The sequence below is a fragment of the Stegastes partitus genome, unplaced genomic scaffold (genome assembly GCF_000690725.1).
Source record: "Stegastes partitus isolate 25-593 unplaced genomic scaffold, Stegastes_partitus-1.0.2 Scaffold198, whole genome shotgun sequence".
Classification (NCBI taxonomy): domain Eukaryota; kingdom Metazoa; phylum Chordata; class Actinopteri; family Pomacentridae; genus Stegastes; species Stegastes partitus.
In genome coordinates, this window is record NW_007577929.1 from 445,286 (window position 1) to 468,650 (window position 23,365).

General features: G+C 39.9%; 1 protein-coding gene across 1 annotated transcript in view; it reads left to right on the top strand.

Moving 5' to 3' along the window:
• The window catches only part of pcdh11 (protocadherin 11), a 119,895-nt gene that overhangs the window by 45,401 nt on the left and 51,129 nt on the right, over nt 1-23,365 (top strand). Inside the window, exons 3-4 of the mRNA XM_008280543.1 lie at nt 1,916-1,975; nt 15,086-15,088. Coding sequence (XP_008278765.1) covers nt 1,916-1,975; nt 15,086-15,088 — 63 coding nt within the window. The remainder of the gene's footprint in view (nt 1-1,915; nt 1,976-15,085; nt 15,089-23,365) is intronic.

Below are 23,365 nucleotides of genomic sequence, written 5' to 3' on the forward strand. Positions count from 1 at the left end.
CTCAAACAATAAAATAAGATTGCAAGGGGGAAAAAAAAAAATAAAATCAAACAACAATGATTACAGCCATGGGAGATCTTGCAGTGTGTTGGTGTGCACGCATGTTTGATATGGAAAAAGAAACACATTTAGATTATCTGTGGTTGGTGTCAAGCTCGAGCAGGCCCCTTTATTTAATTGTACCACCAAATCCAAGCAGAGTTTTAAAAACGCATTATGTTTTTATTTGTTAATATTTCTTCTTCTTCTTCCTCATTGTTTGTGCATTCAAATTAAAGTAGTTGTTCAATATGTAATACACGCGCTGTTGTTTTCTTGCAGTTTTAAACTGGATTCAAATAAGGGTCTTAAAAACACATTACATTTTCTGCTCAGTGATTTTTGCATATTTGGCATCTGATTTTGTTCTTTTTTATATATATATATTTATTTTGCATTTTTATATTAGCTCCAGCTTATTCTAGGGTGACCAAAAAAGATAACTTCAGACTGCATTGAATTTTTTTTCAGTGATTTTTTTGTTTTTTAATTTTTTAAATTCTCTTATTTCAGTGTTGTTACTTCTTGCACTGCAGGATCATCTATATAGTCTAAAAGCTGATTCACACTATAATTAATTGCTATGTCCTCAACATTGCATCCATCTCCACTGTAAATCACAATATACTGTACGGTCTATAAGCCACAATTTTTGAAGCAATATTTGCAGTCAGGATTATTCAGTTTTCCGCACTACAAATATGCAGCAGCAAAATCCATTTCCTGCTCCTATCCCTGAAGAAAATAATTCATGTTTATTTGTCACATCAATTAAGATATCATGGTTATATTGCCTACTCAATCTGTAGGGAAAATTTTGTCTACTAATTCCATCGTCCCAGCAAGGCCCATTTATTCATTTATATTTCATGACTTGGTGTTTACGCTACAGTGAAAGCCTGGCTGTTTTTTTTCTTTTTTTTCCCCCTCCCCTCAGTCTCTCTCTCTCTCGGTTGCCTCGGCCAGTGAGGTGTTCTTCTTCTACGTTGCAATGAAATATAGATGTTAAGAGTCTGGAGAGTTGAGTGTCTCATCTGTCCTGGTGATACCATAAGGCAGCCATTAATAGTGTCACGGAGCATCAGACATACCACAGGCACATAATTGGATATGAGCACATAACTGAAAGCACCTGCTTGGAAATCAACAGGGCTTTCCCAGGAGGCAGGCCCTTGGTAGATTCCCAAAGAAGTTTGCCGAGCCCGTCCGCTCCCCTGCTGGTTTACTTCACCCATTGCTCTTCTCATTTCTCACTGAGGTCAGCTCAAGATGGCTTCTTGTTTTCTTCTTCTTTTTTTTTTCTCTCTCCTTTTTTTATGATGGCATTGTGAGTATGCAAATACTTTGGATCTTTGCATAATCACAAGCAGCGGGGCCATCTGTTGTTGGCTTGTTGACTTACCTTGTGTCTGCTTTTTAATGGTGTTTTCTTGTATCTGAGTGATGTATTGGTGTATTAACAATGTGATAATCATTTAACCTCAAAAAATGCAATCAGGCGTGTATGCGAAAGTCTGAACATATGTTCGGCGAAATCTTCTGACAAAGAAGGATTTATAATCTTTGTGGAGGGATAGAGGAAAAAAAAGGGAAAGCTGGAAAACAAAACAAAATTCAGCATTATTCCCACTGACATGATGAACGATTAGATTACGCTGTCGAGATAAAGATTTAAAATGTGACTGTCAACAAAAGCTGTGTTCTTGGATTAGTGGACAGCAAAGAGTGGGAGTCACTTAACCCCCTCCCTTAAAATATATTGCAGAAAATGCTAATAGCAAGGACCGGGAAATAATCTGCAACTTCTATCACTGAAGATTTGTTAGGTTATACTCTCCAATGAAAACATGTCCCTGATAATGTGTTTTGCTTGTAGAACCCGAGCCAGACACCGGAGAAGTCTTTTAACTCGCCGCCCCCCATTTGTCCTCATAAGGTAAGCCTCAGCTTGCTCGCAGGCAAGAGATAAATAACATTGCGTGAGACAAGTGTAGATATTTTAAGGATTTAATGTTCTGATTAGGTTTGTTTTTCTGCATCTATTTGCATTTTTTGCATTTGCAAGTTAGCTCTACATCCCGTCAAAACCCTCGTCGTCTTTTAACATATCTGATGCTCCCTCCGCCATGTCATCATAACGATCAGATGAATTTGTTCGTCAGCGATTCAAAAAGAAAGATCTTTTCATTTCAAAAACAACATCTCTTTTCTTTTCTTCCTCTCTGCATTCTGTTAGTCGTTCGAGATGTATTTAACATGAGGCAAGAAGGGCAGATTTATTCAATGCTAATTAGTCCTGCACATGCACAGTCAAAATCATCACTTCACTCCGATAGTCTCAAGTCTTAAATCTCAAATCTCGCCGACTGGAGTAACTCTCTTCTTCCAACCCTTACTCCCAGTGCATGCCTCTTGCAAATGTGATAATGTGCTATGCAGTGAAATTCACACAATTTCAGTTCACTTAGCACCAAACGTGTCAGAATTGCCTGTGTCCTTTTCTGGATGAATGGTGGAGAGTGGCTTAGTGCAAGAGTGGACCTTGGTAAAAGGAGCCCAATGGATGGAAGCTGTCTGACAGGCTGTCATCAAGTGTTCAAAGCCTAACACCGCCCTACATCCCTAATGCACAGCTAGCTGTCCAAAATGACTTTAGTGGCATTAAAATCTGCAGACAGTGGTAGGACAGTAAATAATAACAAAATATGATACCCCTTCCCTTGATCTGTCAATGGGAAATCACAAGTCAGACACTCAACTGTTGTTCGAATGTCTGTCAGTGCAAAAATAACACCGCATGTCCTTCACATAGGACGTGAACTTTTCGTATTTTCGTTGCTCTTTGTGAGAAATTACAGTCTCAGATGGGATGGTTATAAAACCAGACCACACCTCTGCTTCTGTAGCTCCGCAGAGTACATCTGTCTATCTCCTATTTCTTGCGGCCGCCATATTTCTATCTCATTATCTCCGTCTCTGACTTGCTCTCTTTCTGTTTTTACACAGCTGATCAGGGCTGATGTAATGGGGGAACACCGTGGGTTTGCGGATCGTGTTATTCACGTTTTAGCTGTTAGCAGCGGAACATAATCTCCCTCTAGTCAGCTCACATTAGTCTCCATGATCCGCACCAGCCCAATATGTGCAGCGAATGCAATGGGCCAGCTGGGGTAATTTAGTATGTCAGTCAGCTCAGGAGGCTGGTAAAATGAGTAAATGGCTGGATATGATTTATATGTAAAGAATATTCTGATTATAATGGCTCTCAGAATAGAATATCCTCTGTCTTTTTAAACTTCTCTTCATCTGCATTGTGTGCATCCCCCAGATAGATAGTGAAATGAACAGAGGGCTTTTAAACTGACTACTCTGTGATTATATTAAGAGCGTGAGAGTGAGAGAGCGAGGAAAGAGAAGGGAGGGAGGAGATCGGGTGCCCGAGCACTAAGTATATATAATTGCTTCTTGACACATTGGCCAAATTCTGCAGTGCCAGGATCTGAGCAAAGATGATTAACGGCTGTCCAAGTGGGTGGGCACTGCAGGTCTTTCAGGGCCTTTGGTTTCCATAGTGATCCTAGTCTAAAGGCCATATATTGCATAGTGAATATCCCAGAGGTCCACACATTGTTAAACTACAATTATAACTCACATCAAGAGCATTGTCTGTCCACTGCAAACTCTCTTTTTCATCCGCCAAGCGCCTTGTTGCCTTTTTTTCTCGCTATTTTTTTCTCCTCTATTTTTCTTAAACGGTCTCCTCTAGCTGGCGAGAAGATTAAGAGTGAAAATCTTGCATTATGTGAATAATTGATGAGTGGGCTCACCTCAGAGCATCATTACAGTACGGCAGTCAGGGTAAGAGGTGAGGGTAAGATCATATTTCTGACACTAGGCTTCAGGCGGTAGAAAATTGTCAGTTTTTCACAAGGCTTTCTTTTGAATCTACGAATAACAGAATCTCATTATGGCACAACAGGATGGGAATAAAATAACAACAGGGATGGACACATATGTGCATGTTTCTGTATAAATCGTGGAATTGCATTTGTAACACAAACGGTAAACATGTTTTTTTCCGTGTGTTTGACAAACTGTTATATAGTTGGTATTTGAGATGCGGTTGTGTATTGACTGATATGATGTGTGTAAGGATGTGTGCGCATGCATGCATAACTACATGTACGTCTATGTGACCAGCACAATCTAAATAAGTGGCAGATGGAGAGGGCAAGGGATGGGGGTGGGGATCAAGCACCTCTGACAATATGGGGCCTGCACTGCACCTTGTTCCTGCCAGCTCTGAAATTGCTAAGGTAAACTAAAGCCGTGCAACTCCAGAATGGCATTTCACACTTTTATTCTCCACGCATTTCACAGCTTTATTTCCCACAAAAGAGTATCTCTCTTGTGAAATGTCACATAACAATGCGAAAGTTGAGTGATGAACACGCGAGGCCGACGCCATGCTTCTCGAAGAACGCTTTATGCCGTGAAGAATGGCGCACGAATGCGAACGCACTCATGGCCACAAATAAAAATCCAAAAGAGTTCCTGTGTGCGGCAGCATTTTTAAGTCAAGGAAAGGCCACTGAATAAGCATATCTTAATGATGATTCATTCTGTATAATAAAAGAAAATCCCTCCGGCATCCAAACAAGAGGCTAGTCTTGCAGCAATTAAGCTTAGTTATAGGCATCACACAGGCTGGCTGGTTAGTGAGGCATCTTCCCCGAACATGTAGGTCTGCGCTCGTGCACGTACACAACACATTCACTCACTCAACCTCTCTCTTTCTCTCCCTCTCTCTCTCTCTCACACACACACACACACACACACATACTCAATTCATTTGAGGTAAATGTGATCTCAGAAGACAAGCAGCAACAACCCACGGTTCCATCAGGGTGCCTGGGGTTGCATTGGTGGCCATCGTCAAACAAATAATGCTTTGTGACTGAAAAAAAGACAATCCAAAAGGTCATTTGTGACCTCTGGGACCAGTAGTGTGCAGCATCTGTCACTAGCAAGCACCACATGTCTGTGTCAAATGGCAAAAGGTATGCGGTGCAGCCAGCCTGGCATGTAATAAAGGCAGTAGGCCTATATATACATAGCATCACTGTCACAGCTGCATTGGCAGGGCTCTGCAGTATCCGGGCTTATCCGCAGAACATCCAACATGCCATACTGTATACATGACTGGATGGATAACCTGAAGCTGGTCACAGCAGCATTATGCAAACACTTTAAATATATACGCTTTTTAAGGTCACACATGGAATGCTGTCTGAATAAATATGACTAAATCCAGATCAATATTCAGATTTTGTGGTAATTCCACTGAAAAAAAAAACCCTCAAATAATATTTGATATAATCATAGAGTATGATATTGCTTCTAAGAGACTTTTCTCCTTTCAAAAGTATTTTTGTACTTTTGAATGACATCTATGGACTTGGAACTGATGCTTTCAGAAGGGAAGGAAATCACAGTTTACAGATAGAATTTTTGTACTTACTTATAAATGTTTGGGATCATTTTGAATAATTTTACTGTGCACTCTCATGCAGCGCTGGTCTGACGGTCCGTGAGGTTTAGGTAGTCTTTTGGGGGGGATGACTAACAGTGACTGGCCTCCATGTTTGATGTTATCACTGTTGTCACACAATTTCCGCAACAAGGATTAATGGCATCAAAAATTCAGGGGAAATTGATCAGGGAATATATAAGCCATGCTTCTTTCTCAGTCAACTTGCTGCGCTCATATATCTGCATCAGGCCACACCTCCATGTGGAACAAATCAATAATATTCCATTTCTAACCAAATTCCTCTTTTTGAATGGTGAAATCCAATCTTCATGGACACACTAACAAATTGGATATCCTGACAGCTGCATTAGAAAAAGAAACAGAAACAGAGGGCTGACATGTGTTGCTCTGTAAAAAATAAAATAAAAAAATACCATGCTTATTGTGCGAAGAAATTGCATATCTCGCAAATTTCATTTTGAATTCTCTCAAAGTGCAAATGAGGCAGACTTCTGTGGTAGATTTCCCAGATTCCCTGCACTCTGCTCTCTCTCTCTCTCTCTCTTTTGCTGGCTGTCCTTTCCTCTCACTTGCCACAGCATATCTCCCTCCCCACATCCAGCTAAACCAATCAGGGATTTGAGGGCCTCGCTTCCAATCAATTACCACCCAAATCAGTGCAGAGGCCTTTGATATAGAATCATTTGTCAAATCAGTGCAGATGGCTGGGGGCAGGTACCCTCGTGCCATAGGCCATATCCACGTGGAAATCTCTGCTCAGGGTGGGCTCTCCTGATGCTCCCCAACCTATTAATGGGAAGTCATTGTGTGCTCCAGGACTGCTGCGATCCAGCTTCCCCGGTCCCTTAGATTGCTAATGTATAAGCATCTTAGCCTGACCAGTGGATAAAACCGAACCCCAGAGCCTCTGATTCGGACTATTTTTGAGGCAGGTGAAATGTGATTTTCACATATCCTACTTGAGGTGTTCATATGGATTGCATAAAGGCTGCAGGAAGCGTATCCAAGGGGCAGATTTAAAATGCAGAATTATCACATTTGACCTGCTCTGACAAAATATACCTTGGTACATGAGTCAATCCACTGAAGCAGAGAACCCAGCAACATCCGACATAATTCAGATTTTCATCGCACATACTACGGTTCTACACATCGGCACCATCGCCATGTTTCTGAACTGCCATGTTGAAAATATACATCTGGACTAAAGACGCACAGATGGCGATTAGATAAAACTACGATTCGCTCATAAACAATAATGGAGCGTACAGCGGCAGTAATTCAGGATCAGTTCATGTCCACAACCAAACCTCTGACAGTAAAACCTGAAGGAAGCAGTACTGGAAATTATGCAGATCATGATTAGTGAAATGGCATTAGAGAAATCTGAATAAACAGACACTTATTATAATAAAATCACCATATCAAGCAACGGCAGATTTTAAATAGAAATAAATAAATAAGCGAGTGCAGACAGCACAGAGGCAAATGTAAGACCAAATGAAGAGAATGAAAACAACAGTGCCAGCTTGCACCATTTACTATGATAATTCATTATGAGTTACTGTGCTGAATTTATTTATTTATTCATTTTTGCTTTGAACATTGCTATTTGTTATAATTATATAAATAAAAATATGTCTTTTACCAAATAAATTTGTATTTATTTAGAAATTATACAGATATATTCAAATTATCTAATGGGAGCCATTTTGCAAAGCATTAAAAAAGGAATATACTTAGAAATTTATTGCGTAGCATTAATTTATCTTGAATATTATATTATAGAAATATTACTGTATGTCTGCAAAACATATTTCGTTGTAAAAGCTTGACTTTTAAACTTAACCAAGGACACCATAACACTGAGATATTGTGTATTTAAATGAATGAAGAAGTTATTAAAGGCCTAGAAACGCGACCCCAATGCAGTAAAAGTCAGGAAACCTTCTGTTCGTGAGATTCTTTTAATTTTCAATATTTTGTCCGTCCACCTTTATTTCTGGACACAGATTCCATCCACCTGGTCTTGAATGATACCAGTGATTTTCTTTACAGAACATGTTGGTGTTCTGACCCACGAGTACTCAGTAGTCATTACTGCGTGAGTACTCAGCACTCACAGGTCACATCACGCCTTTCTGACCTCACTTTGACCTCGACTGCACACCGTTAATCTTTTGCGACCGCGTCTTGCATGGTTGTGACACAATCGTATTGACAAAATCTGCTCACATATTACTCATGCCGAGGTGCTTAAAACTGCCTCTTTGGTGGTCTGCGCTACAGTCAGATCACATTTTGCCACAGTGGCACACACACAAACTTACAAGGTGAAAACAATCCCAGCTATGCTACAAGTGAAAATTGAAAAAAGCTGTCAAACTGGCAGGTTCTTTTATAACCTAGACCATGCAGCTGGCCTTAATTGGAAATTACATGTGTAATCCAGGGAGGTTCAGTAAAAAAGCAGCTGGACTTCTCTTTTATCCAAGAGGCTTCTTCAGTTCTAACAACTAGAACTGAAGAAGCCTCTTGGATGAGAAGTGAAACGTCTTCAAGAAGTGAAAAGAGAGTCCAGTTGCTTCTCCATGAAGCCCTCAGGATTACTATGACCTGGATGAATCTACACACACATTCATATGCAGTCACTTTGGTGGAAGTGATCACAAGTGAACTGAATTGTTTTTGCAGTGGTTGCACTTTGGAGCTCGCTTTTTTTTCCCAGTGTAATCTTTGTACACCAAACTGCTTTTAATTATACATAAGATTTAACACCTCACACTTAAAATCAATGCTTTTATTGCAAAATGAGGCACTTTTGAGTGATTTAACAATGTAGTGATATTGCAGAAAGGTGCATGAGGTTTTTGTTGCGTATTGTAACGACAATACTGCAGCAACAACCTGGCCTGAATGTTGTCACATAATTGTTTGCCATTAGACGAAAACTTTGTGGATTTTCTTGTGTAATGACTTAATGACTAAACCATTCAGGCTTCATTAGTTTACACTCTGCTGCAAACTAAATTGTCTCAGTGATTGATCTCAAAAGTTAAGGCAAACAGAACTTGTGTCCTCAGGTGATCTGGCTTGTCAGAACTGGAGTAAAAATAATAAATAACTAAACATAAATAAATTTATAAATAAAAACCCTCGAAATCTGAAATGTTTAATTTATAGATGAAGCATTAATCATAAAACGCTCAAGATTCATGGCTATGGTCTAAGTTATAAAAAGGCTTCTTTTAATGATTTTATTCATGAGCAAAGTATTATTCAATGCCTTCATGTTTCAGTGATGTATCTTGGCCTCTTATTTTTTCCTCCCCACCATTATAAATCAGTGCAGTGCTGCGGGATGACACGGATGCCAGCCCTCAGTTCTTTGTGCAAGAATAAGACAAGTTCTCTGTAGTGTTTGATACACATTCTTTTGGAATATGTCTTCAGATCAACGCAGCACAACTGTGTCTCTGGCAGACAGAACAAAGATCGCCGAAATTAGAAATGAAAAATAAATGTTAAAAAAAAAAAGAAAACCTTTGGAGCCCATGACCGTAAGCGTAAATGACCTCAGTGGTCGTTTTTAGATCTGCAGACACATTCTACCCCAAGCTGTATTTTAGCAGCAATCAACATAATCATCGACAAGCTGCATTAACAGTTAGCCTAGTGGGTGCATTGTCTCTTCTCCAATTTCACAATTTGTAGTCATCATCCAAGCAACGCTTTCGTTGTAGGTGCTAATCAAGCTGCATTTATAATTCATGTTAATATGTCATGTGTTTTCTTGGATGTCATCACCTATTTGTTCTTTGGAGTGAAAAGCTTATTTCAGTTTTACAAAGAACTAATACAAACCCACACATCTGTTGAGGTAATGTGGCTTGTCAAGAATACCTCACCGCACTATGAGAGGTGGATCAAAGAGCGTCTTTATTTTTTATTTTTTGCTTTATTCAGTAGATTTGCACATCACTGTCATGACTGATTTGACGATAGTGAGCGGCACCTCTCTCTTTTTTTAATCTTTTTCAACGGTTGCCAAAGACTTATGTTTTTTGTTTTATTTTTTGATCATGATCATGAGGCAGGTCTCATGAGCTCTGACATACCTTATATCGCTTCAGACAGAAAATAATAAAGAACAAATGGAATAATAAGAGGAAAATGCGGTTTGGAAATGATTACAAGCGTGCTAGCTCTCTCTAGGCAAGAACAAGCTGCATCTTTCAGGATATTTTTCTCACCCTTTGCCTTTACATATTTCACACTGGTGTAGTCTTCCGAGATGTAAGTCATACTGAGAGAATTTGACTCTGCATGCTAAAAAGGCATAAATACAGGAGGAAAAAAAAAACACAACCAGCAGATGACCTTATTACACTCAGTATGTACCATGCAGTAGCAATATTGCCTTTATTTGTCATTATTACCACCCGCTATTACTGTGAGTGGGAGGAATATCAATTTGACAAAGAGGGCCTCTGACTAAATGTTAAGGAGCCCCCCTGTCATGTGAGACACATCCCCACTGTTCTGAGTGGGCAGATATAGCTGTGTTTTACTACTTATGGATATTCAATGGAAGTGCACAGAGCGGGTCTTGCTGTAATAAGGCATTTACCAATGCAGAGTAGCACTGTGCGCTGTGAGAACATATGTTAATGCACTTGGCTGTGGCCAGAGAAACAGCAAGAGGTTTGGAAAAAAAAAAAAAACACATGGGACGGGCCTCCTGGAGCACACATTTGCCTTCTACAAAGATATTAATATGACTGGTGCTCAGTAGTGCAAAAGGAGGAAAAATTACCCTCGCAGCGAAGGGAAGTTTGTTTTGGTGATGGTGATGGACCCCAATTGAGTGAGTCAGGCTGGGGGAAGAGAGAAAGCTCAGTACAAGGTAGCTTCTGAATTACATCGACGGTACACCTCTAACTGGCTGCTCTGCCAGAAGAGAGAGAGAGAGAAAAAAAACTGACATCAACATATTGGAGGAAGATGTGCATGAAGCAAAAGGGGGATATGACTGTGAGCCCTGTCTCTGCTTTATCGAGGCTGTGTAAGAAGGGTTGTCGGTGTTCCTCTCCAAGAACTGACACTGTACGCTGTACATAGAAGTCCACATTAGGAAATATGAAGGAAAAAAATGTCAAAACCCAACTCAGTATTTAATTTTACTGCCTTTTCACTGTTTGTTGATGACTGCAACTGCAAACAGTATATATAGAGATAGAGACTGTATGAAGAAAAGGATTTGCTTCTGACTTATTATTACTTTTTATTTGTGTGTGTGTGTGTGTGTGTAACCTTAAAAATGTTTGGTTGGACATGCAGACTACTTAATAATAATACCGGTACATTGGCAAGTAATTGTTTTGTTGGCTTTCACATTCACATGGATTACCTGAAAAAATATTCATGAACTTGGCATTGGTGTCATCAGAGACGGTGGAAAAATGACTTTCTCCTCTTGAATATTGAGTATGTTGACTGTTAATATGTTAACAGGAGCAGTCAAAGCGGGGCTTGTTTTCTGGGTGCACTGGGTGTTTTCGTAGCCAAGCTGGGAGTTAATTTTTTTCTCTCTCCCTGTTTATGCAGTCGCTTTCTTTAATTGACCTGTATGTTATTTAGCTTTATTTCCATTTCACTGGGAAAAGTAAACACGCTGCCTCAGTGTCATGTGCTGTTACACCCTACACCGTTTCCATGTGTTTTGTCCACAGTAAAGAGCAAATGACGAGAAAGAAAAATACAGCCCTGAAAAAAACATTTACACTTTTTTTTTCTTCTCTTTTTTCACTCGACAGCATTGTTCAGCACACTGAAAACATACTTATAAGGTGTGAGAAATACAATCAGGACTGTGGTGTGATGCTAAAATGGCAACAACCAGAAGTAGGCGACTTTAACTGTAGTGTTTTGATTATACTAAACTCGTATTGCTTTGTTGCAGGAAAAAAAAAGAAAATCATTTCATTTTTCACAGTAAAAATGGCTGTTATGATGGGTTTTTTTTTTGTAATTTGGGCTTACACAATGCAGAATAATACAGTGAAAAATTCAGAAATGAAGGTTGTAATGCAGATGCACAAAAAATAAAGCGCATTATCCATATGCTAAATTTGATCTCTTAAGATTAGAGATCACATATTATCGGAATAGAACAAATGCAATCTATTTAAAATGAGACCTTCCCAAATAGCCACAGAGGAAAGGCTCTTTTACACACTATCATCACTTCTTGTTGTGGCCACAGTCGTTTGAATTGTTAATGTTTCACAACTGCAAAATCTCTATGCCTAAGTGAACACATTCGATAAACCCAGATGACTTTCGCTAAAAGACACCACAGCTAACCGTTTGGCTATCAGCTGTTTGAATTTAAGACAGAAGGAACTCCCACTTTTCGGGAGATCACTTCCACGGATGTTTTCAGAATCATTAATCGGTATTATCACTGTACTGCTTGTTTGACAGTGAATGACAATGATTCAGGCTCTCTGCTTCAATGGCGAGCTTGTGATTCAGCATGTCACCGCACATCACAATCCACGGGCAATGCCTCAGCCAGTCTCAATGAAGGAAACTGTCAGACGCTTCAATGGGAGAGAGATCAAATGAACAATTCGCTATACTATGGAATCTTGATAAAGTGAAGTTTTGACACGTCGCTGCGGCTTCCCATTCTCTTTTTCCTTCTCAGCGGCACACTTAATGACCACTTTATTACATGCGCGTCCCTATTAATGCAGATTCCTCCTCCAGACAGTGAGTCAAGCCTGTGTGACTCACTATGCAGGCAGACAGGGTTGAACAGTTCAGTTACTGGCCAGCTGAACATCTAGGCACCACAGATGTGTTACCAGCATCTACAGTATGTCTAATCTTATTCGAATCAAATAACGCACAGGCTATTTTTATTTATTTTTTCCCGTGCATTAGCATTATTCTGATGCACGCCTTCTCATCGGGGAAAGCTGTTCTATGAAACATGGAAGCCTTACCATGGAAGCGTAAAGTAGAAGCTTGAGAGGCATGTGATCAATAAAACCGAATCTCTGCGGAGTGGACCTGTCTTACAAATCCTCGTTCTAGATGATGCAAATTTTAGTTTAACTCCTTGGATCTATCCCACCTGGCACAGACATCAGGGGGTGTTGTTGAGGTTAATGGGGTAATGTGGAGTAGAATGCTTCCTTGGCACAATTAGGTCCATAAATATCAAGTATTCTTCGGGCCACAGCACAATAAACACGCACCTTTAAAGCCACAACCGCTCTCCCCTTGCGCCACGGGGGAGTATGAAAAGACTATTGGTAGAGCTACCTTGTGCAGCATTGTGGATAATATTCTAGCACACCCGGGTCTTGTGATCGGTGTTTCACAAACCTCCCGTCTATGATTTTTGGTTTATATTGGAACCAGCGGCGACATCTTATCTGGGTGGCCCGTCTTCACGTCTTGTGGCAAATGATGTTGTATTTACAATGCAGGGGCTGTCACTTGCAAACGTCGAGATGTTGTTATGCATTAGTCAGATTATCATCATCCATTGTGACAGCTACAGCTGACACGCTATTACCAAACGAGAGGAGAATTAAGTCAAGTCACGGTACGGTAGGTGGAATGTGTTAATCAGAGTGACTGTGGATAGGACGGTCGCGTACATGCGCCCGGTCAATGGCTGTCTGCTTTCTTTTGCAAACAAAACACTAAGTACGACTGTTGAGGCACGTTATATTTCACCCGCACTAACAAAGCAGCTTTAAATGTCAACGGTGACAGGAGCAAAGTGACTGCTCCTTAAGTATCGTCTGTAAAACTATATCAGCATAACAGGATAATGCCAATTTCTGGCAGTGTGGCTAATGCAGCCGCTTGAGATAGAGATACGGGGATCTTTATTGTTAAGGGTAACCTCTGTGGTCATAGTTGTGTCGTTGTTGTGTATTGTAACAATAAAAGCAATATTGCTGCGTGCAAGGTAAACACAAAGCAAAAGCCTTCATGCTAAAACATTAGCCAAGGTGAGCATATCTAGGCTGTAACTGTGAGCGGTAAGAGAGGGCAAGGTATTATCTCTGCAATGCAATGAAAAATTGATATTGTGGGAAACAAATGGAAGCCTGACTGAAAGCAGAAAAATGCCTTACGACTGCCAGCGCTTGGTATATTTATGATAGTCTTGCTTCTATAAATACAGCTAACATTATTGCTGACCAGGTGCAACCTTTCAGTCTGTTTTGTCGAGGGGAGTTTTCTAGCCAGATAATGTGTCATTGTCTCAAGATGGTTTCAGGAAATTACTTTACTTTACTCCAGTGGTCTGTACAGTCCCAAGATCACAGCCTAATAAAACACTTTGGCGATGAGGTGAAGTGGGATGTTCACAGCATTTGCGCCACTGAAAAACTGCAAAAACTCTGCTGTGGAGTCGGTGTAGATCAAAATTCGAATGTAACATCTCTGGCACCTTGTTGAATCAGTGCTTCAAAAAAATAAAAAAAAAATCTGGCAGCTCTGAGGGCCGGGAGAGGGTCCTACATGGTATTACTTAGGTGTACCTAATAAAATTGTCAATGAATGTATTTACAATACTGGTAAAGGACTACACTTCAGTCAGAGACCTCCGGCTGAAATATTCATTCCCTTCCTTGGCTTCTTAGCATAGGCACCATGACATCCTAAATTTGCATAGTAGTAAAGATCAATGTAGCTCTTGGAGGCTGGTGTGACACTTATTCAAAACAGCTCCCCTTTTTTCCCTAGTGTAGTCTGGAGCAAAAGGGGGTGAGCAGGCAGTGAGTGATGTGGGTAAAGAAAGCCAGACACTTCCTCAGTCGTAGTCAACCTCAAAGAGCATTTTGTCATGTATCTTCACTTGGTAAAGTACCTGCAACCCTCTTCACATCACTACTGAATCAAGGTCTGTTTCACACTTTTTGATGCTGTTTGATGTCAGTTGAGATGTGAAAAAAGTAATAGCAGAGTAAAAAAAAAAAAAACATCTCTAAAATTCGCATAGCATTTTCTTTCTTTCTTTTTTTCCCCCCTTTTTACTACATGAGTGATTTTTGGTAAGTGATAATTATTAAGTTAGATGTCACTGCATTATAAAGGATGTCCTTCAAGCTGAACCTGATTTCAAGGGACAGCTTGACAAAGCTCACTTTGAATTTGGTTGAAAGCATGTCTAATTGAATTTTGATACGTAATTAAATCAAGCAATAAATCAGCCCAGATCCCACTGCAACCGACAATTCAACACTCCTGAGCACCACAAGCTAATTATGATAAAGTTATTATCTCAGCCAAAGGGAGTTCTCTGAATGGCTCCTTCTGCATCATGTAGAATCTTTTCAACTAGAATGTACTCAACCTTGAGGAAAGGGCATTTCTCATATCATGGATCCAAAAGATCCTATAAATGTCACTTGCTTGGTTGGTAATGTATCCATGTTGAAACATTGTCCCATTTTAAAGCAGGTGATTACTTAAAGCAGACATAGCCGCCTAATGTTGTTGTTATTTTGACTCCCTTGTACACATAAACCCATTAACGCACCAAGGCAGAAATTATCTGATGTGTTGTAAATCAGCAATTACAGCTGGTAGTAATTTCTGTCAATAATCCTTCGATGTGTAGGAAGTGACTATATTGATTTAACATGGATTTAGAGCATCATCCTCATCATCTCGTTCCCAGTCTCATATGGTTAATCAATTACATCCCCTGCGATTTAAGTACGCTTTAGATGCCGTGCACTGCGCATGTAATCTCATGACATAAAGTATTAAATGAAGTCTAATTATAACTTTGCAGCTATGTGTCATATCATACTCTTTTAATACCTTCCCTAAGAAGACAAATTGGTGTGTCAGGAAAGCAGGGTGCTGCTCCTTGATTCACTGTAAAACAAAATTTAGAAGTTCGTTAAAGGTGTCACACGATCCCTGTAAATAAGCATGTATAAATGAATAAAACGTGTTTTAATGATCTCTCTGCCTGAACATGAGAAACCTTTTACAAATGCATAAAAAAGTAATACATATATATATAAATATATATAAATATATATATATAAAAAGGCATAATTCTCCAACTCCCCAGACAACCATACTAGATCTGGCTGGTATGGTTTTCATAAATGAATCCTCTGCAACAATTACAGGAATAGCCTCCTTCTGCATAATTTGATGAGCAAAGAGAACATTGATGAACTTTTTTAATTATTATGCCGCTTGGGATTCTGACACAAACGCCACAGAAGGGGAGGGGGGGGGGGGCCACCGCTACAGCTGCTAGGAAGCTTTCTTTTTTTTTTTCTTTCCTCTTTCTCTCTTTTCCTCGTCCTACATCCCGTTTTTTAATTCACCTAATTTGTTGGTCCAAATGAAACAGCAAAAGGTTAGAGTGTGGAGTAATTAACAGCAGCTAGCCTAATGAAATCAGGAGGGGCTGGTACACTGGGAGGATCAATACCTCACTAAGAGTGAAGCGAGAGGGGGGGATCGTCCAGGGGAAACACACATATACGGACCACTTAATAATAATAAGCTGATGAAAAGGCAACACGGTGTCCACTTGTAAATCAAAACTGGTTCGAACACACGCTTACATTATTGCTGTCTTGTAATTGTGTTAAAGGAAAGTTGCTCCTTGTGCAACTCAAGAAGTTTACAGGATTTACGCCGCTCTCTGAGGTTTGCTGAGAGGGTTTCCCTTTATTGAATGTCAATAAGTACATCAATACACTTTGGACAACTGAACACCAATGCAGAGGTAAATGGGTATTCTATTTATCTAAGGCTACACTTAAGTATATTGAAGACTTTATTAGCCCCTTTTGATGAGGAGGTGTTTTGTTTTGCAACAGTTTTATCACGCTGTCTAAGACATGCTGCGTTTGCCAGAAATATAAGGGATGTAAACTTGAACTCTGCTCGCTGCTTCTTGGCTGAGACAGTCATGTCTCTCGTGTGTGCACACATGAGCAGATGGCGTGCACGTCCAAATTTTCCACTGTGCCTATTCGTGTTACGCCCGCATATGTCTGCATGTGTGTGGTTTGTGTTTGGACCACCTGACAATTGTCATTTTGCTCCCGTCGATAAATTCAGACACATCCACATTCCCATCCGCAGGGAAAACCACTTGATAGCGGGCCGCATGTTTTTATCCCACCGTCCACGAAGAGTTTAAGTAGTAGACTGTGGCACGGCCCCGACAGCTTTGGAATAGCACGGCCCTGCTTTGCCATTATTTTCTCAAACTTCATGCAGGGAGATGAGCCGAATCGCATCAGACTGCGGTCCGAGTCTGAGTCAAAACAAATGCGAAATACGCAAGGGCAAGCTGTGGCAAGTTGAGAGACAGTGACCAGCTAGTATGCTTCCTGTCTCTTTGCCTTGCTCTGTGCTTCTCCCCACCTTCAAAGGTATTTACTCTGTGAAATAAACTGTTATGTGGGAGGCAGCAGAGATACGAGCAGCAGATCTCATTAGTGTTAAACTATTAGGAGCATGAGGACCCCAGGGATGAGGGGTTTTAAGGCTTTCAGTGTAGCTTGAAGTTATCACATCATACGCTGTTTAAAAAAGTATTTTCACAATCTCCAGCAAGGCAGCTTGATGCACCGTTTTTTTTTTTCTTCCCACTTTGAAGCTGTTGGTTATGTACTCACAGCTATGTATTGTGATACTGTCTCTTACTGACAGATTGCAAAGGTCATAATTGAGCTACACTGTAGGGCCTCAGTGTCATCAAGCACACAGAGGTCAGGAGAAAGTCTCATCAAAGAAATCGCAATAGCGAGACCTTGGAAATGCAAAGGCAGCGATTTGATTGGTTGTGTATTAAAAGATGCCGTTCTATGGAAACGGCAACTTCTCATGCTTTGGTAATGAGTTCTTTTGATATGCATTAATTCTAAGCAAAACGGCAAACCAGCAGCGTTTGTGTGGTTTTTAAATGTGTTTGAATTTGTTCAGAGCTTGGGGAAATTAGAAACTGGTGCTCTTAAGCTTAAGTTGTGGCTATTAAATATCATTTGGAGTGTGGCCTCATTTCATGAGAATATTTGCCACCTTTTTCCTGTGACACACACTTGTTATCACAAGTTTCTGTTGGAAATCTCTTCCATCCCCTTTATACTTTACAAATTCTTTTTTATGTGTTTTGAGAATTTCAATTAGTAGCAGGATTAATAAACGATTACTTTTTAAAAACTGTGTAATGAGCTGTTGCTTTTATCTAAAACATCATCAGCACTGTAAAAAAACAAAAACGTAGAATTAGCATGTTTGATTGTTACCAAATTCTGCTTGCACAAGAAAAAGTACAATGTCATACAATCTTAAAATACTTAAAATAAGTTTTGTTTTAGTGTGTATTAATAATAACAACAATCCTTTTGCAGCATCAGAACATTTCATTATTCACAGAGCGTTACTGTTAAACACTATTAAGACGAGTCAATCTCAAAGTTACTGCTGGGTCCTAATCCTCAGTTATCAGTTTAATCCTTGAATTATCTGTTCCATATATCTATTCATTGTGCCTATAGGTTTCTAAAGTTGTATTATACCACCCTAACCCTGCAAATAAAATACAATTCCAGTAAGCTCTTTTTGGACTTTCTTTTATTATGGAACAGATAAGATAGTTTAAAACCTTTGTCTTATGCTCAGGGTCTAATGAAAATCCTAAAAAAAAAAAAGAAAACTGACAGAAATAATGATGTAAGACTTCACAGTCACTGAGAAAAATGGATAATCCTGACAATGCACAGATTTACACATGTTGATTTAGTTACTCCAACAGACCTTGCGATGGATTTATTATATGAATAAGACGCCCAGTTGGACTCCATATACAGTACACGGAGCTTAGATTCTGTGCTCCACCACCGGCCTGGTATTCTAAGTTGGAACAGGGATAAATTTTGATTAATTTAGATTTACAGACTTACACTTATATACTCTAAATGTAAATGTACATGTGCTGAGGGAGGCTGTTATACTAGCCCATATACAAGCCAAAGCTGAAGGAAAATAGTGTTTTTAATATCCCTGATATGCCCACAGCGGGCTCATTGTCTTTCTCTTGCACTCTGCAGGCCTAGTTTCCACTATAGATGTAATATTAGCTACCCTCCAGTCTCCTACGCACAGCTGGAATGCACTCTTTCCTACCTTCTGTCTATGCCTTTTGATTACTACTTTCTACCTCTGTGGCAACCTGGCATGCCGTAGTTCAAACTTAAGCAGGTGAAAAAGGGTTGTTGCAACACTTCAACCTGGAACTAGAGCTGTACCAGAGTCAGTTACCATGATACAACAATATCAGATATTATCATTTGCATACATTAAAGAAAAAGAAAAAAAAAAAGCCACAGAATGCTACGATATGGACAATGGGCTTCTTTCACTGCTACCGACTCTTAATTCATTGTGCAGCTCTGTGTCTCAAAATTGGGATACATTTGGATACAGAAACAGAGCACAATAAGGTCTGGTGTTTTTAATCAATTATTTATCCAATATTTTAATGATCAGAGTGCCTGGGGTGATCAAAGGCTAGGTTCTAGCTCCACTGCCTTTGCCTCGCTAAGACATCCCTCTGTACTTTGATGTGGTTCACCAACAAATGCACTTATCTTAAGCATAACGCTCTCTCTCAGGCTTGCATGTGAGTACTTTGAAACTGCTAGTTTGAGAGGCGTGCAGGTCACTGACCAATCCATACTGACGAGGGGGAAAAAAAAAGAGAGAGAGAGACAAAAATCACACGTTTATTGTCTCTAACAATCAAATGTACAGCGACTACTTTGAATGTCATCTAAATATGAAACAACTCACAGGTCACCTTCTCAAATCCCTCATGTACATTATCATATATTTAATTGGTTGGCAAGGTCTCTGTCTTGAAGTCTGTGTCACGAGATGTTGAATAAAACATTACATGGAGAAGAAACAACTGGCTGATGGCAGCCTCAAGTAAAAATCTGCTTTAAATGACCAGTCATGAGATGCAAATGAGGAACTCATCAGGCAGACCTGACAAATGTTGGTGTGCTCAAATATGCAAAAAAAAAAAAAAGGAGAGATTTTTTCTTTCTTTTCCAGTTCAAAAAAATAAATTTGTGTTTACTGTGTTCCTTATTCCTACCATTTCATTTTGTAGGATTAGTGCTTCAGATGTTCAAGTCCGATGTAATGATACAGTATAGGTACAGTATGAATTTAACTTACCAGCTATTACAAGCTTCTAAGTCTGTTTTTTTTTTTAAAGCATAACCTACAATCTATTCACCAGACACTAATTTTTAGATTTTATTACATGCAGTTCTTGAGCAGGCAACTTGTGAAAATTATTGTTTATTCCTGATTACATAATTACTTTGATTGCTATGATCAATGAGTATGCTTACTGAGCTTTGAAGAACTTGATTCTGCTTGTACCTTATAGCAAAATAGCTCAAGTAGTGACAAAAATAGAAGAGAAAAAAAAATCACTGAGCTGACTTTGAAATAGCAAACAATATTGTCACATGCCATTTGTTTTATATTTATTACCGCCCACATTAGGACGAGCTATAAACAAAGCACTGACAGAGCTCAGCTTATAAAGTTGTTCACACATAGTAGCAAAACAGTTCCTTGTATGCACATCATACAAACACAAAACTACACTATTCATTACAAAGGGAATATTAGCTCTGTTTTAGCCTCCACCACCTCCAGAGGGAAATATGTTGTGGCCCTTGAGCTGCTGAATGTCATCAGCTAACTACTAAATTTGTCTGTCTGCTCTTTGGCATAGGGAGGGTGGTGGCTTTATCAGAGCTTTTTTTTTTTTTTGCTGAATACAGCTGCCCAGTGCTCCTGACAAATGGGATGATGAGAGGAGAGAGTGGGCCAAAACAGAAAATTTGTGAGCTCATAGAAATGAGCTGACTAAAACCCATCACGGAGCTGAGGTGAGCTTCAGAGTCTGGTGAGAATTATTAGTGAGCTGCTCACCAGGAGATTTTACAGTCGAACACAAACCCAGAACACTTGAGTGGCAAAAATAGAAAGTTTTATGATGAAGCTACGCAATGCCTTTTTTTAAAGTCCCGTAAAAATCTGCAAAATCCTTTTCATTTCACATATTTGCCGTTGCACTTGCGTAATATCAAGATCACAACACTGAAATATGTAGATGTTGGCATAAAGCTTAGCACGACACTGATTTCCATAACTGTTAGAAGTGATGCCGTACTATCAGGAAAATACGTCAGAGAAGTTTAGACTTTTAAAGAAGGGACGTACTGATGGTGAAGCACAGTGATCAGCCACAGCATCAAAGCTACTGACAGGTGACGTGAATGACATCGATCATCTTGCGACAGTGCAGCATTCTGCTGGGAAACCTTGGATCCTGGCATTCATGTGGATGTTATTTTGACGCGTACCACCCACATTAACATTGTGGCACATTCCCCCATGGCAACAGCGCTCCCCAACAGCAACATACTTCCCCCACAGGATAATGCGTCTTGCAAAAAAAATCGGTCAGGAATGGCTCTGCTGCCAGCATCTCATCTGTAAAGCTCTCTTGTCTGAGCCCCAGTGGGTCGGAGCTGTTCTGGCAGCATGGCGTGGAGTGTACGATATAAAGCATGTGGTTTTAATGTTGTGGCTGATTGATGTATTGTTGGGGGGGCTGTTGTTTTTAGCACCTTGATATTTCGTGCCAATCCGGTGATTTAATTATTACCCGCGTATATGTAATGTTTGTCCCCACACAAACTAATTATTATTTGTTGTTTATAATTATTACAATTGCACAATGCGACTGTTTTATTGTGTCAGGCAGGAGTTGGGCGACCTAATTTTTCAATTTGGTTTAGTTGTCCACCATTTTGAACCATTTTGTTTTCGGTGAACAGCTCTGGATGTGCTGCTCTGTAGCTCAGTCAGAAGCGGCTCCCTTGTTGAACAATTATGGTGGGATAATCTGTTGACATGAACTTGTTTCCTGTTCATTGTTTTACCGTTCCACCCCAGCAGTCCTCTCTGCTTCTCCCCTGTCTAAGTGGCTCCTCACTGCCAGATTTCTTCTATTTTCTTTGCAAATAAAGTCACGTACTCAGATTATTATACACAGTACAAAGAAAACAAAATTGGTGATTAAAAATTAAATACTCTTATCTCTCTGTGAGTTATCTCAGTCCCCAGAGAGAGGATGCTATTTTGCAGGCTTGCGGGTGTCTTTTGTTCCCAATTTAGAAGCTTGTCGCTGTTTATTGTTAATTTTTGATGCTTCATTTGATATTCTGTTCACTTTCCTCCCTGACATGCAGAGAAAACATCTTTATCAAAGTGTCAGTTGTGTGGCGTGTGTTGTCAGGATGTCAGGTTTGCCCTATTCTTTACATTTCTGGGGAGAGGGTGTGTACGCTGCAGCGTGGTTTGTTGGTGAGCCAACTGAGCACAAAAGTGTGCTGAACAAACGTTGCATCTGAGGAAGAAATCAATATGTATCCTAATTCTCAATTCCAGCTTAAGAAAGACTTTAAACTCCCAAATCTATGAGGTTGTCAATTGTGAACTCTGACTGACTCTAAGAAGAATGAAAAGTTCTCAGCACAGTTTCTTTTGTTGCATTCAAATATCCATTTCCATAGTAAATCCTCTGTAGAGTTACAGTGAGAGACAGTGATGTGAAATGACTGTTCTTCTGTCCTTGCAGGAGGCCTGTCAGCTTGGCAAGATAACCTCTGTGAATGTAAGTCTTACACATTTTTATTCCGTGCTCTTTTCTTTTCTTGCATGTGCACCACCGTAAGCACAAATAGAGCATGATTCTACATTTCTTTGCTCGCTTACTATTTGTTACGACTGAAGTCATTTTGCATGTCTTCCATACAGCAAGTGCAACCAACACTCTTTTCAAAGTGTTGCTCTTGTACCATCGTAATTGTTGACTACTTGTATAGTAAAATTTTAACACTCCCAAACACTGTTAGCATTTCCCTCATATTAGCACTGTGAGCTGATTATGTTCACATAAACTGTAGTAGTGTTTGGGTTACAGACATTCACTTCTTTTTTTGTCCCAAATCCAGAACATGTTCATAATTTTCATGACATGACTATTTCGCACTGAAAGAAACATTGAATTCATCACTCTGTGGAACTTCTTGGTATCCTCCAAACTCAACCAGCATCCTTTGTGAATTACAGTAAGAGGGATGGATTTATCTCAGACAAAAGTAATAGCATTAATCAACTTTAACCAATACACTCCAAGCAGCCACAACATTAAGACCACTGACACATGAAGTAAATAACTATTGATCATCTTATTACAATGCAATGTTCTGTTAGGAAACCTGGTTTTTATATCGATGTTTCCTCGACGCAGCTCGACCACCCACCTCAGCATTGCTGTCGACCAAGCACATTACCCAACAGCAGGACAATGACCTCCCGCACCACCACAAAAGCAACAAACGGCTCGATGAGCACGATAAAGAGGCACTGACCCAGCCTCGAAACTCCTCAGATCCCAAACTGATCTAGCATGCATGGGACCTGCCAGAGTAAACCTAATTCATTCAGTAACCCTCAGGACCCAACGGGTACGATGCCAACATTCCAGTGGTAGATGCCACAGGACACCCTCAGAGGTCTGCTCTCTGCACCCTGAAGGGTCAGAGCAGCGTGGGGGAGGCAATATTAGGCAGGTGGCTTCATTGTTGTGGCTGATGGATG